General features: G+C 40.6%; 1 protein-coding gene across 1 annotated transcript in view; it reads left to right on the top strand.

Annotated features, from left to right (window-relative positions):
- CNBD1 (cyclic nucleotide binding domain containing 1) overlaps positions 1-14637 on the top strand; it is a 132646-nt gene extending 118009 nt beyond the window's left edge. Inside the window, exons 10-12 of the mRNA XM_035125618.3 lie at positions 3050-3117; positions 14127-14186; positions 14465-14637. Of these exons, the coding sequence (XP_034981509.3) occupies positions 3050-3117; positions 14127-14186; positions 14465-14599 (263 nt within the window). The 3' untranslated portion in view covers positions 14600-14637. The remainder of the gene's footprint in view (positions 1-3049; positions 3118-14126; positions 14187-14464) is intronic.
- Positions 14638-16410: the final 1773 nt, after the last annotated feature.

A 16410-nucleotide genomic window follows, 5' to 3' on the forward strand; every position in this document is an offset into this window, starting at 1 on the left:
CTTGTTGGATTTAGAAGGATTCGACAACAGAGCGGGCTGGCATTCATATCTATGGTACGATAAGAAAAAAAACCCATAAAGGATTTACAAATCATGTGATAAGAAGGTCGTTATTTGAAGTATGGGAAAGAAACAAAGCCTTGTTAGAGACTAAGACTCCATGGTGGATTTCACCAATGGATGTAATCATAGTGAAGAAAGTGAATATGGAAGGGGAGAGACCAACATATGAAGAATTTTTAAGACAATCAGAACAAGGCTGGCAAGTAAAACCGTATGAAGAGGTTAAAGTATACCTGACGAGCTGGCTGCAATATCATCAAATCAATGATATATTTGTAAAAGACAAAAAAACTGGTTTTGAGGAGAGAAGGTCCAAATTCCAAATAGAGTTGCTAGGGGGCAGAATAAAACTGTTGTCCAAAATGTACAATTTGCTGTTAGAATGGTATACTAAAGATGAATTGACGAAAGAGGTAATGATAAAATGGGCTAAGGATTTTGGGCATAATATTGAATACGATGCGTGGTTGAAACTATGGAACCAAACAATAAAATTCACAGCATGTACTGCTTTGAAAGAGAATGTTTGGAAGATGATGTATAGATGGCATTTAACCCCGGTGAAATTAGCAAAAATGTATAGAATGAGTAATAGAATGTGCTGGAAATGCAATGAAAAGGAAGGGGACTTTTATCATATGTGGTGGAAATGTGAAAAGGTTAAAGGCTATTGGGAAATGATATATAATGAACTGAAAAAGTATACCTTTCCCAAGAGACCGGAAGCCTTTTTGTTAGGAATGATAGGTCAAGAGATAACCAAGGAGGATAATACCTTATTTTTGTATGCGACAACCGCGGCAAGGACATTATTGGCCCAAAAATGGAAGACCCAGGACTTACCGACAATCGGAGACTGGCAGACAAAGATGATTGAATATGCAGAATTAGCGAGACTGACTAGCAGGATTCGAAACCAGAGGGAGACAAGGTTTCTAAGGGATTGGAGTAAATTTGTGGATTATATGGAAAAGAATTGTAGAGGTTTAAAGACACTTGCAGGCTTGAAATAAATCCTACGAATTGACTTTAAAGACTAGATATAAAGGAACTGCGAGATAAGAGCGGATTAGAAAACCTATTGAGGGGAGGGAGGGAAGTCAAACTCGGCGGAGTATTTTGTAATGAGTAATGAGAATTGTTAAAAGAGTGATGTATGTATTTTGAATGTTTGTTTGTTTGTTTGTTTTGTATATTGTTTTAAATGTGTTTAATTGGAAAATTTAATAAATAGTTATAAAAAAAAAACCCAAGAAAGAGAGAAAAAGTGTGCCTTAAACACTTTTTGGGTTTATGGCATAGGGAAGAGTTAGATTTCTGAACTGCACTATGACTCTTTTCTTCTTCTCTGGCGATCACTCATAGCCGAGTAAGATTGTCTTCCATGAACACGGTCTTAACAGTGTGTCTGGAAGTGACTGTGGAGGCCAATTCTGGATCCACACGTCCTTCCACAGTGGAGACAGAGGTTTCTGGCAGGAGTTGATCATGGTGAGGGTTTGCCAAGCATGCCTTCCTCTTACCTCGTTTCTCCCTTTTGTCCTGAGTTCGTGCTTCTTCAAAGTCCAAGACACCTTTGGTAAAGGCTCTTCTCCAATTGGACTGTTTGCAGGCCAGTGTTTCCCAATTTCCCATGCTCACACTGCATTTTTTTAAAGATTTGAAGAAGAGGAGTTTGGATTTGATATCCCGCTTTATCACTACCCGAAGGAGTCTCAAAGCGGCTAACATTCTCCTTTCCCTTCCTCCCCCACAACAAACACCCTGTGAGGTGGGTGGGGCTGAGAGACTTCAAAGAAGTGTGACTAGCCTAAGGTCACCCAGCAGCTGCATGTGGAGGAGCGGAGATGCGAACCTGGTTCCCCAGATTACGAATCTACCACTCTTAACCACTACACCTGGCTCTTGGCTTGAGAGCGTCTTTAAACCTCTTTTGTTGTCCACTGTTCGCTTTCCATTCTTAAATTGGGAATAGAGTAGTTGCTTTGGAAGACGATAATCAGGCATCCGAATCGCATTACCAATCCAACAAAGTTGATGTTGAAGAATCATTGCTCCAACACTATAACTATATGCAAACTTAGTTAAGTGTAAGACCATATCTGTATTAGGAGTTGTATACCACTTTAAACAGCCATATCTTCCTCCAAAGAATCCTGGGAACTGTAGTTAGTTAAGGGTTCTGAGAGTTGTTAGACCCCTATTCCCTTCACAGAGCTACGATTTGCAGAGTGGTTTTAATGGTTGCCTCCAGCACCCTTAATAAACTACATTTCCCAAGATTATTTGGGGGAAGCCATGACTGCTTGAAGTCAGGGCCGGCCCTACGGCAAGGCTGGGTGGCGCAGGGCGCCAGGCCGCCGGGCTGCCAGGGGGACGCTGTGCGCTGCTGTGCCTGCGGCAGCTGCGCTACACCCGCCAGATACCTGCACTGCGCCCGCCAGGCAGCTGCACTGGAAAATGGGGCGGGGCAGGGCGGGGCAGGCGCCGGAGGGTTCTTCGCACCACGGCGCCAGGGCGCCAGATATGCTTAAGACGGCCCTGCTTAAAGTAGTGTGGTATTGCTTAAAGTGGCGTGATATGATAAGGTCCCAAGTCATATGTAAGGACTGGGATTGGGAGAGAGTAGCTCTTCATAATACTGCAGTGTTTGTTCATGTCATTGGCCTTGAGGAATGCAATTCAGCCGACTCAGGTTTAGCATTGGGGGCATGAATGTGGCTCCATAATTTAATAGTTCTTTACGGCCGCAAGTCTAATATAATAGTAGAAAGCATTTGCTACATAAAGCAAGCACAACATACATTTGTCAGCATACAACACTAAGGAAAACCCCATTCCAAGGAAATATAACAATAGTCATTGTTGCCCTGGAATCTATTTACTTCAGGAATGATAATACTTGGACTGCACTTTATTCTGTTTCTTTCCTTAGCTTTCCTACAAAAGGTAACAGGGTCTTTCCTCCCCCTTCATTACATTGCAGGTTTAGATCCAGAGATTCTGATGCTATTTGAACAGACAATACAGCCATCGTTTGAAAATGTCACATTTGTAAGTAAAATATTTTGAAATTTTGCAAAGGGAGAAAGGAAACTTTGCAACAGGATGGAAAGAGCATACATTAGAAAAGCCCTGTGTTACGGCGACTGTTGCAGAGTTTGTGCTTTTGGTATTAGACCCCAAATTGTCCAGGAGATCATAGTATTTAGTATGATTATAGCTCAGTTCATTTTTTTCTATTGGCACTCAGACTTCTGGTTGCCCAATGTGGGGGCTGAATGCAGAACTAGCAGGCTCTTCTTCTGTTCCAAACCTTGCAGAAGTACAAAAGGTGAAATATTGGGGGGGGGGGAGCTCCTAATATAGCCCCACAAGAATGAGCATGCTCAGATGCTATGGAATGCTGACTGACTTTTGAGGGCGGAATGAAACCGAGTGTACTGGAAAAGTACCTGGCAGGCTGCAACACTTAACAGGAACACTACTGTAGCATTTTTGTGCAGGTCACATTAGTTCATTCTGTCTGCAAAGTGCAGGGGTGAGTACCAATCTTTATGTGGCCAAAATGGTGACATTTGCACACAGGAGAGGTATCAGCAGGCTTAGGGGAGGAAACTCAGAAATTGCCCAATAAACACTGAGCATTTTAGTAGCCATGAAATGTCGAGTTAGTTAGAAAAGTAAAGGAGGTGGGGAGGAAATGGAGTGGGCTAGTTGGCTGGAAGTCTGAGAAGCATCAAAACTTGACTGATCAGCTGGCAGGCAGGCAGACTGACAGGAGAGGCTAGTTGAGATATAAGCCAAGGAGTGCTGAGAGTGGAATACTAAGTACTTGGCAAATATTGTGTATAGTTCTGGTAACTATCTCAAAAGAGAAATTACAGAAATAGAAAAGGTGTGGAAAAGACCAGAATGACCACAAGTCAAAAGAAAAGATTATGCAACAACTTTTAGGATTTGTTTAGACAAAAGGGTGAGTATGGAGAGATGTGTGGTTTATAAAATGTGGATAAAGAGAAATGTTTCTTGTCTCTCTTCTCATAATGCTATAGCATGGGTTCATCCAATGAAGCCGAATGTGAGGAAGGTTCAGGACAGACCAAAGAAAGTTGTTAATCATGCAATGCATAATGGGGAAGTGGTCATAGACTTAGGTGACTTTCAAAGAGATTGGACAAATTCATGGATGGGGAAGCCTCCAGCAGCTACTACCGGTAGTAATTATGGCTAGATAATACCTCCTGGATCAGAGGCTGTCTGACTCTGAATACCAGTTTCCAGGGAACAATAGCAGGAAGCTGGTGGGCTTCTCATAGGCATCTATCTGGTTGGCCGCTGTGGGCTTAGGTGGTCCTGTGCCAGCAGGCATATTACTGTTTTCTTAAGTAAGCAATTTTTCATATGAAAAATGAAAACTGACCTAAAATAAAGTCAACATAACTTTGCCGCAGAGACTGTCAATGTTTGAACTCTATTTTTATGAAGTTCCTGCAACTTCCATACCATCAAATATTCATATTTCCCTTAAATATTGCATAATTCAGTGTGGTTAAAATTTAATGTTTTATTAATTAAGCAAGCAACATTCATTCCCCCCCCCACAATAAATACTTTTCAACCTCATCTGGATCATACAGAACAATCCTACCATTCTAGCCTGTGTTTCATGCTCTGCTTTATTGTGTTTCGATTGCCTGAAAGAGTCTGTGAAGAATACTGTGAGGCTGGTGAACCAAGTCTTCAACATACTGAAGAACTGTAAAGAACTCGGTGCATTTAGCTGCTATGTGTAGGATGTGTTGCGGGTCTTGTCAAGCCATGAAGCTGAGTGGAGAATATCTATTTTGTTTCACGTGAAATCTGCCTGTCCCAGAATGTCAGGGTGATGCACTCTTAAAATCATGTAGTCATTTGAATTAATTTAGCAAAACATAATCATTCTCTTTAAAAAGGTAGCTCAGGATGACTGAGTGCCTATCTATTTGGAAGAAGCAAATCTAGACACTTCATCTGATGTAAGATGTTGTGGCTGAACCATTGTTGGGGACAGACAACACATAACTCTGGTGCTTAAAGGATTGCACGGACTGCCCACATGTTAGCAAGCCAAGTTCAAGGTTCTTTAACCCCTCAGCTCCAGTATACCTTAAAGCCCACACAATGCCTTATATCCCTGCCTCACCACTGAGATTTTTGTGAGAGTCTCTGTTAGTGGTCCCTTGTGGCTCAGATGTGATTCGTATCCAGCAGGAGCTGTGCCTTCAGTTATTGTGGCCTTAGTTCTTTGGAACTCCCACCCAGTTGAGATCAGAAAGGCCTCCTCCCTGTTGAATTGCAGGCACTTGACCAAACCATCCTATTTCAGCAGATATTTTAGATAAGTTACACTATGCCTGTTTATGGAACTGATTTTTTTGTCTGTTTGTTTTAATGCCACATTATTTTGATAGATTATTTTCATGACTGTTGTGTAAACTGCTTTGTGGTCATCTCTGGAGAAATGCAGCCTATAAATATTGGAAATAAGCAAATTAAATCAGCACAGGGAAATCTAAGTTAGTGATTCCTACATATTTGGAGCGCTCTCTAGTTATGTAGGAATGCAGATATGTACATTAAAATCAGGTGCGGGAACATTTTTCAGCATGAAGAGCTGTCACACTGCAGTAGTGGATGGGGCCAGACCCACACATAACCATGCACCCTTAACATGCACACAGTCATGAACATGCAAAACTATTTCTCTTAGAGATAGTACACATGATGTAAATTCACAACTAGGATTGTTGGCATCCATCTGTCTCAAGAGACAGTGGAGTGCTCCTCCAGGGGCGAAGTCAAACTGCTACATTAGCAGCCCATAAGTGACCTTCCTGGGGCACAAGCCTGGGTACTATGAATGGAGGTCCTAGGCTGCCCTAATGACAAGATCCCACTCTCGGCCTCCCTGATGTGGTCCAAAGGGAAGCAGAGCAATACATCTGGCACCAGGACTTGTGGAAGGTGGTGTACTAAGTGCCATCCAAATGTCTTAGAAACTCCACTCTGGATTGGTGTAGGGTTTACTCCTTAGCCTAATATTCTCCCAAAGATATCCCACAAGGCAGTGGAGGTTGCGGACCAGAGTTTTCCTTGTCTTAGATAGGCTACCTTCCTAGCTTGCCGAGCCCCATCTGCCCATCACTTCGCTCTAAGGCACGTGCAGAAACCACCTTCTTGACTGTTGGACCCACTATTGGTCCTGTACATTCAATCCACTGGATCCTGTATTGACATGCAGGGCAAGTCTCTAACTCACCAAGGGTTTGAGACTCATCAACTATCTTCACCTGGTTTAGCCAGCCAGTCGAGGCCATTCCTGGGGTGTGATCACTGTCACTTGCTGGACAGTGGAGTCACAGGTGAGATCTGAGTGCAGGGTGGAGATGAAAGGTGGACAAACTACCCCAACCAGAGGTAATGCCCTTCCCCTATCACCCCATTCACCCCACAACAAGAATATAACATTGCCTATTACCCTAGAAACTTGATTTATTTGATAATGCTGCTTCTTGTATGTTACCTTCACCAGAAAATGTACTTGCTCTTAATGTGTGCATTTTCCTCTATGCCTGGTTTGGTAGATATGGAAATATCATTCTAAAGGGCAGGTTATGGTGCAGGTTATCAGGTGTTTCTAAGGGCTAAATATGACAAAAGTTTCAAACAGAGGCTGCCTGTCTACGAAAGCAAGCTACCAAGGACAGTAATAGTGAATATGCATATTTATAAAATATTCCACAAGAGCAGTGAGTCAGTCAAACTGGTGAACTGGAACCTTTTTTCCCCAGCATAATGAGGATTTTCACAAAGTCTTGTTCCAAGTGGTAAACCACTGTTCCCAGCCTAACCTTGGTTTTAATTAGTATCTTTGTAATTAGCATCCTCAATAAAATAACTCATACACATTTCAGTATTATCCTATTTTCTGGCTCTAATGTAAACACACACACAAGCACACAAATCTCCAGGACTAATAATTAATATTATTAATTTCTTCTGCATGTTAATAGCAATATTTTCTGAAACTAGATAAAGATTAGTTTATAGTCATTTTGGCATTTGAAAATTCTCCTTCAGAAGTTGAATGTATTATCTAGAACAAGTATTTTTATTTGAAAGATGGGATTTGTACTGTTCACCTTTGCTATAATGTATGAAGACACCTTTAAAATGGTTCCTTTTAAATTTTCACTTAATGTTATTCCTTTTACCGTAATAAAGTACACAACAGGCTATTGGAAAACATCTCACAATGGTGCACCAAACTGAGTTTCAATAATACTAGCTTTTTTCTATCAAAAACGGTATCCTCTCTGTACATGTACAATCATGAACATCATTTGATTGACAGCTCAACAATCCAATCCTAAACAAACAAACAAACAAACACTGAACAGAGTTTTATGTGCTTACGCTTTTGGCATTTATTGGCTTAAGTGTACCTAAGCATGTGCTGGATTGTGGCCATTGTTTCAGTGGAAATTACTTCCAAATAAGCATCCAAGGTCAAGACACTTAAAGCTTAGAAAGATGAGGTTACTAGCAAAAAACTATGAGGAAAAAAGCAACAAGAGGATTTAGAAAGAAAGAAAAAAACTCTCTCCAAACCAAGACTCTTGCAAAACATGTTGCCATGGTAGCAGAAAAGGAAGTTAATAGTCCAGTCCTAGAGTGCTTGAGCTGTGGATAAAATGATGCTGTCTGGCTCCCTTCTTGCTATCAAGATACAGTAGAAGATGCATTTAGCATAACCAGGGAAACACAAAACTTTCTCACTTTATTTCCCCCCCTACAGAAAATGCTATTATTCCTCCCCTGCCTCCCCCAAAATAAATAAATCAACAAGCACTGTAACTCCCGTGACCAGCTCCTACATACCCTCCAAGTGTCCTGATTTTCTAGGGACAGTCCCAGAACTACAGAAGCCATCCTGGTTTCTGATTTGATCCCAGGATGTTCCGGTTTTCCTTTTTTTCTCCCTCCACGTCTTGGAGAACAATTAAAAGTGGTGTGTGTGTGTGTGGGCATAAATAGAGTCCTGTTTATAATGAAAATAAAATACCTTCACCAAATGAAGGAAATTGTCAAGCCGGCATATGAAGCCCTTCCTATAATTTTGAAGAAAATCCATTTTAAATTCTTTAATTGCACTACTTCAGCAGCCAGTCATTTTTTAAGGAAACCCATGGAGTGTTTATTCCTTTGTTGTAAATGGAGCCTGATACTGTCTACTCGGATGTAAATCCCATTATATTCAACGGAGTTTACTTTCAAGTAACTGGGTAAAGACTGTTAAGCCTTACAATGCAATCCTAAGCATTTTTACTCAGAACTCACACTCTTTTACTCATACTCTCTGGTATGTTCCTGATCAAGGGACACGGGTGGTGCTGTGGGTTAAACCACAGAGCCTAGGGCTTGCCAATCAGAAGGTCGGCGGTTCGAATCCCCGCGATGGGGTGAGCTCCCGTTGCTCGGTCCCAGCTCCTGCCCACCTAGCAGTTCAAAAGCACGTCAAAGTGCAAGTAGATAAATAGGTACCGCTGCAGCGGGAAGGTAAATGGCGTTTCCATGTGCTGCTCTGGTTTGCCAGAAGCAGCTTTGTCATGCTGGCCACATGACCTGGAAGCTATACGCCGGCTCCCTCGGCCAATAACGCAAGATGAGTGCCGCAACCCCAGAGTCGGTCACGACTGGACCTAATGGTCAGGGGTCCCTTTACCTATGTTCCTGATCATTCTCACAGTTTCCATTTCTGTTGTTGTTGTTTTTATTGTTGTATCTCGACTTTTTCCATGACAGGGACTTAAGACAGCTTACAGCTAAAATTTTATTTCATTCCATTTATCTGTTGAAGGTGTTTTTGTTTACAACAGTTGCACTTTTTCTTTACAACAGTCCTGTGACATAGACAAAGACCCTGTAATTGGCTCAAGGTGACAGATGCACATGTTCATATGATAGATGCGTGTGGTGATATCAAATGCAGGAGACGCTTCCTGATGTGTACTGGAATGTCCCTGCAGTTTCAAAGGAACAACTGGGAACTTTAAAGAACATTCTGGATTGTTCCCTGGGGCTTGTATTAGACATCTTTTTTTTTAATTTGAGGCCAAATGCAAGTGCTGCTGGGAATGAATCTACTTGGGAACTCCCAACTGGACTCCTCTGTAGAGACAAACCCTGCTGAAAACTGGTCAGACGGAACTGAAGAGAAAGATGCTCATTTCACCTTTGAAGGAAGGGACAGAGATACAGGTCAACTCCAGGTGTGAGGAAGTTTGATGAAGTCTTACTGACTTCAAGCACCTACTTACCTCTGTCTCACCTGTACCACCACCAGCATAGCAAGGAATGTAAGGTGATGGGTGACAGGTGGCTTGAAGGCTGATGCGTGAGTGATTGGAGGCGCAACGACTTATTATATACTGTATATTTAAGTGCTTTATTTAAAGATTTATTCACATTCCAAGATGGTGCAGAACAACAACAACAACAAAAAACCCATTGATTTAAAGAAATTTAAAACATTAAAACATCAACAGAAATCAACAAATCAACAGTAAATACAGCAGTGATCCAGGGCAAATTAAAATCTGAATGTCATTCCCTGGAATTAACATTCATTTATTTAAGGGCTTGGCTTTCCCTTCTCTGTCTTGGTTTAAAATCCAAGCTAGTAAGTAACTTTTGGAGCCATAGTGCTCATATTGTATTTGACTGTGAACATTGCAAGTTGCTGAGATTTGTCCAGGAAAAATGAAAGTTGGCTACAGTATATCACTGATTACCTGTGGAAAGCTAGCATTCTATCAGTTAACATTTGCACGGCTAACATGCCCTCAGATTAACACAGTATCCCTGTTCCCACCCGAAAAGATGAATAGGCTTCCAGTGATCTCATAACATCTATTTCAATCTTTTGGAATCCATCCTAAATAAGAATAATACATTTAATAAAAATCTCCCTGCTCATAATCACAGATGTTTCTGAAGAGCTAAGGAGTGGCCAGATCTAGGAAAAGGCTGCATTCTTTTCCTATGACCATCCTTAGGTGGCTTTGGGTGCTGCATAATTTGTGTGCATAGTAAGTTGAGCTGCTTCTCTAAGGAACCAGTATCTCTGTAGCTGGGGAATCGTGATGTTTTGAAATCCAGATTTGAAATGAACAGGGAGGAAATTGATTACAAGTAATCTGCCAATAAATTTGCACCATGAAATAATTTTGGGTTGGTTATATTTATATGGGCTGTAAATATGACAAAATTCAGAATACAGAATATTATGGCACTTTACTGAAGCCTTTATAGAAAGGTATATATTGTTGCCTAAACATGACAGGCATCTAGTCTTAATTTAGAGCACAGATAAACCATATTGCAGTTCTTTGTAAAATACAATCTATTTGCTGATTTCTGCTATCCAATATAAATAAATCCTGCTCAGAACATATAATTAAGATGTAATAATCAGGGGAAATATAGATGAATGTAATAATTGCAGATTTAAAATGTACATAAACACATGGATTAATTCATAAATTGAGAAGAGTCACTTTTCCCTTAAGTCATTCAACCAAAAAGCCCCGAAAAAGTACTTTTTGGGGGAGCAAGAGCACAATTGCGGCACCCAAAATGGCTGCTGAGGTCTCACACAATAATTGGATGTCCTTTTTTTTTCCTGGGCCCTTGGGAGGTATGTAGTTGGAAAATAAAGCCCAGAAACTCTAGCTCACAAGAAGAATCACATTAGCATTCTTTGGATTGTGACAATTGTCTCTTTGAAAATAATAATTATTATATCCCTACTGTTTACCTTAAGGTTTTACAACAATGTAAAATCTAACATTATACACAGTTTAAAACAACTTGCCATCCTCCTAAAAACAGGGTGGGTCCTAAACATATATATCTCAGGTGGCAAAGGTGAGTGAATTTATCATGTCACACTTGTTATTTAGATGGTTTGGGGGGGACTCTTAATATAAAACATTGAGCTAACTTGTGTGGCTTTCGAATATTATTGCATTGCATTTGTGTTGTATTGTTTTCCATCTTTTAGAATTCTGCAGCTGATTTGGAATTGTTTCCAGTGATTGACAGCTCCTTTGTGACCACTAGGAACTTCTTAAATGGCGATGTTAAATGACTTGAGATGACTGCTGATGGCACCGTAATTTTCTCGGGCTGGTGGCATTTTAATTTTCCCATTGGGATTTTGATATATATATTCATTAACATCATTTTAATGTGGAATTATTATTTTTTTAAACCCTTAGAATTAATACTCCCTACCTTGCACTCAATATTCCTCATTAGTTTTATGAATGCTGGAGGGAAAACTGTGTGCTTATTAATCTTGGATAATTTTTTGTTGAATAGCAATTTATGGGAAGAGCATAAGATATTCCGAGTCATCCACCCTCATTCTGGGTCATATATATGAAGAGCAGAAATGGTGAACAGGTTATGCTAACTTTCTAATGAGAAAGTATTGACTATTATTCTCTTAACGGTAACATGCTTTCTTTTAATTCATATGCAATTTCCCACAAATAATCAAATTCTGTAGAGCTTGTGACACCCACAAGGTATACTAGATTAGTTCCTTGAGAATGTCTGAGCACCACTTTGAACAGCTTGGGGTAGTGTTCATGCAGTCTGGGTTGTTTTAATGTTTGACCGTGGTGCTGAGCTGCCTCAGCTACCTCTCCTTGCCCTTCTTTCCTGTTTTTCCTCTTCCCCTCTCAAACTCCCATCATGCCCCCGGCCTGCTCACCACCTTCCTCAGCTCAGTTTGCTTGACGGCATGGCCGAGCGCAGAGTGGGCGCTGCCTTCCCCTGGCTCTTCCTCAGTTTCCTGCTTGGGAGCCTCCTTCCCCTTGCTTCCCTGCAGCAGCTGCCACCGAGGGGAAGTGTGTGGTACGCCAGTTGCTGCCTTTCTTCTGCACCACAGGGCACTGCATGCACCTCATGCTGGGAACTTTGAGGGCGATCGCCCCCCCCCAAAGATCAACAACTTGCTGCTGCCAATCATCCAGATTTTCACTTCTATTTTAAGCTTTCATTTTCTTAATTTTGGGTTCAAAAAAATAGGGGTCGTCTTATACATGGGGTCGTCTTATACATGGAAAAATACAGTACTTTTCTTGATACATAAAACAGAACTATTGTTGACATTTGCCTGTGCTGCTGATGTGTCTTTTAAGGTGGTCAACATAGTGATCTCTAGATGTTGTTGGACTACAGCTCCCACCATCCCTGATCATTCTGGCTGCAACTGATGGGAGCTGGAGTTCAGCAACATCTGGAAGGGGCAATGTCAGCTGTATTATAACAAGGTGTGCTACTAGTCCTTCCAGCACCTGACGGCCATTTTGTTCTCCCCCTATCTTTGCATCCCCCTCCCTTCACTGTTGGCACACTTATCCTCTCCAGTGCTTGAGCAGAAGTTACTTTCCACAAAGGAAACTATCTTAATTGGATGAGCTCAGACATGAATCAGATTGGCTCTCTCCAATTGGAGAACAGTTCATCTTACTGTTGATATGGTATGGTATGCTGCTGTGCAGCTCACACACAATTCCAGTTGTGTCCCCAGTTGTGCTTTCAAGTTCCTGGTGGAAAGCTTTGTGATCTCATAGAGATTTATGTTTCTTCATACATATTGCCTCTTTTGGATTAAGACGATTCACTGTTGCAATCCTGCAGTTAAGTACTATTGGTAGGGTGGCAGTTAGAGCTTCTCATTTCTAGGATGTCACACACCCTTGCCTTCCTTAGATGATGACACCCTCTTGCCCAATTTTCATTGAATTGGGTTTGCTAATATTATGTTTCAGGAGAGTGTATATATGAGCTATAACTTCAGTTTGGGGAACTGAGTTTCAATGTGTGGGAAACATCAGAATGTTTTGCACGAATGGTCTTAATTTGCATAATTCTGCTCCAAGTGAACTCACGGGATTTTACTTTGTTTATTCTGGAATGCTGTCTTTTATTGAATTTAAACGGCTGCTTCTAAAGTGACTGACCCTGAAAGTTTCTGCTTTCTCCTACTTCCATCTCTTCTCACTTGTCACTTTCCGACTCCCAGCCATTATTAGTTTCATAGCAACGCGGATCACATTGTGTGGCAGTCCGCAGGTTGTGTGCATTTTCTTTTTTTCCGTTGTGGGTCAAGGCACTTATCCAGGAGCTGAACACAGGAGGTGTAATAGTTGGATTTTATGTAGGCTTCCCCCCAAGAAGCGTTTTGTGGAATAAAACTCATAACCCGTTTGGTTCCTGTAAATATCCCTTAAATAGGTATATTGCTTTATGCTGCGTACTAGCTCAAGAATTGGCCCCAGGTGTTTCCTTACAACAATGATAAATACCTTACTTACTGCACCTTTAATCAGATCAGTTACAACAAGCTGCCCTTTTGTCCATTCATGGTAGTCAAACCAGAGAGTGTTTTTTTTTGTTTTAGAAGCTCTTCCTAAAGCACAGTCTGGTCTATAGAGTTTGAGGAGCGTTAGTAAGGAAAATGTTTAATTTAGGGCTATAATTAATGTGTTCATTAGTTACATGCAGTTTTCATTTGTGTATCTTAGTACAGGGTCTTTGCCTCCTACAAATGAAAACCAACTTGGTGTGTGTGTGTGTGTGTGTGTGTGTGTGTGTGTGTGTATATATATGCATATCTGACTGAGTGAAAGAGACAGTTGTTCAAAAAAGCTGGGTGGTTCTGAGAGAAACATATGCCAGTGTTTTGATAGTAGCCTCCTTATGCAGGGAACACTATTCTTCTTATTTGAGAACAGTTATTGAATCCTAATGTGTCCTGCAGTGATAATATTCCATGACATGTTGTTTAGAAATGAGGTATTTTATGTAAAATCATATAAATTAAATCATGAAGTCTTGGAGGGATTATAAAATTAGGTAGTTCTTGAAGTTAGGCCACCAAAGGCTAGATAATTGAAAAAACATTGGGTTTAAACTATTCACCATTGTTCTCTCTTTCTTTGCAGGATGATCTCAAGTTTAAATATATTAAAAAAGAGACAGAAAAGGAATGGGAGCATACAAAGGTAATAAAATAATGGAGAACATTTTGAACAGCCTTGGGAAGGAAAACATTGCATTGATTACTCCTAATAGGACACTGGGTTTTTTAAGGTTAAATAATTTCCATCAGTTGCAGTCCACTGTTCAAACAATATGAATCAATAAATGCTGTTTCTTGCTTACTGAAGTGAATGGAGTTACTGGAACCATCCTGTGAGTAGCCTATATTATGATTGCTTACCAGATATTGAAGTCCTGGTTGTTAGGTTTTAATATCCAATATTTTTCTCCCTATTATCAGGATATCATATTGAAAGATGCATTGTTCTATAATGGCATTTGTCCTGGTGTCGGAAAATGGAAACACAAACATCTGATTTCCAATTGGCGTGAGAAAAAGAATCAAGAGGATGCCCACATTTCTACCTATAGATGATTTCTGTAAAACAACATGGATATTCAGTGTAAACTAACAGTGTAGCCATTGCTTATTTCCTCCCTCCACTCTTCTGTTGTCCTTGTGGCTTTTTTTTCAAAATTACTTCTGTTTCCTATTCACTCCTGTCAATAGCCCAGTGTGCTACTGTTATTCATTTCTTTGTGGTATCCTTTCCTTTGTCCATCTCCTCTTGATTTCTGTATTATAAAACCATTTAATGTTCCCATTTCAGTTCATTTTCAATAATAATAACAGTAGGAAAGCTTATTCCGTTTAGAATAATTTAGTTATCCTGAAAAATACTGTGGAAAATGTCAGGGTCAACAGCTTTCTGGATCACCATTCCCCATATTTAATTAAACTGGGTTTTCTTATTTTTTAAAACACACACACACACACACACGTAAAGAAAAAATGGACTAAGACCCTAAACATAAAATTATGTTGGTATGTAGTGTAATGAATTTGTTTTAGGTGTTAATTGATTTATTTAATTAAGAACATTAAGGAGCCTGCTGGATCAGGCCAATGGCCCATCTAGTCCAGTATCCTGTTCTCACAGCAGATGACCAGATGCCTATAGGAAACTCAGAGGCAAGATTTAAGCACAAGATCACTCTAACCCAGGCATCCCCAAACTGCGGCCCTCCAGATGTTTTGGCCTACAACTCCCATGATCCCTAGCTAACAGGACCAGTGGTTAGGGATGATGGGAATTGTAGTCCAAAATATCTGGAGGGCCGAAGTTTGGGGATGCCTGCTCTAACCCTTCAATGGTTTTCAGTAAGTGGCATTCTGAAGCACTGACACATCCAGCTGTGGATGGGGATCATAGTCATCATGGCTAGTAGCTATTGATAGCCTTCTCCTCCATGAATTTATCCAATCCTCTTTTTTTAAAAAAAAAATCCATCTAGGTTGGTGAACAGTTATGTCCATTAATTTCAACGGGCCTCTTCTGAGTAAAACTTAATTGAATACCACCCAGTAAAAGCACAAACAGATTTTTACAGAATGCTTGTAAATTATGTGACTTTGGGTATATATCTATTATCTCACATCATTAACTGTTGGTAGTTGAGGTGCGTCAACACGGTGTGATATTATGTCACACATGGTCTTAAATAGGTATTATGTACACAATGAGATAGAAACACAAAGTAATACCAGGTCTGTGTCTCCCAGATGAGCCACCCCACATGTAATCCCTCAGATCCCTCTGTAATTCTGACTTAATTCCTTTCTGACCTCAAAGACTGTGACTAGACACTTGTGGTATGAACAAAACAGAGTCCACTGAGCTCTCATGCCTCTCACGTCTGTGGCAGAAGTCATACAGAGCTCCCATTTATGTGTTTGTCTTGAAAGTGGCTGCAAGCCAGGGAGATGCTTGGAATACCAAAAAACAAGGTCCTCCTTTCTCCATGTGACTTTGATTCTGGCACAGAGGATCACCTGGAGGAGCACATTTTGACTCCTACGAGCAGTGCACACATTCCTCCCCCAAGTTTCTATGGAAAGAATAGTACTTTTTGGATCCACTGTGATTCATGAGAAGCACCATAGAGTGAATGAATGTACTGATTTATCCATTTAATTCTATATCCAGGGATGGGATTGCACAAAGAAAGAAGCTTGTTTTCAGGTAGGTAGGTAGGTATATAGATAGATAGATAGATAGATAGATAGATAGATAGATAGATAGATAGATAGATAGATGTTCTAGCCAGGCTTCTTCTTTTTCCCTCCTTCCATGCCCACCAAAAGCTCCAGGCCCTGCCCACCAGTGGTGGTGGTAGCTAAAGGTT

Source organism: Zootoca vivipara, chromosome 8 (genome assembly GCF_965207765.1).
Source record: "Zootoca vivipara chromosome 8, rZooViv2.hap1.1, whole genome shotgun sequence".
In the NCBI taxonomy this organism is placed as follows: domain Eukaryota; kingdom Metazoa; phylum Chordata; class Lepidosauria; order Squamata; family Lacertidae; genus Zootoca; species Zootoca vivipara.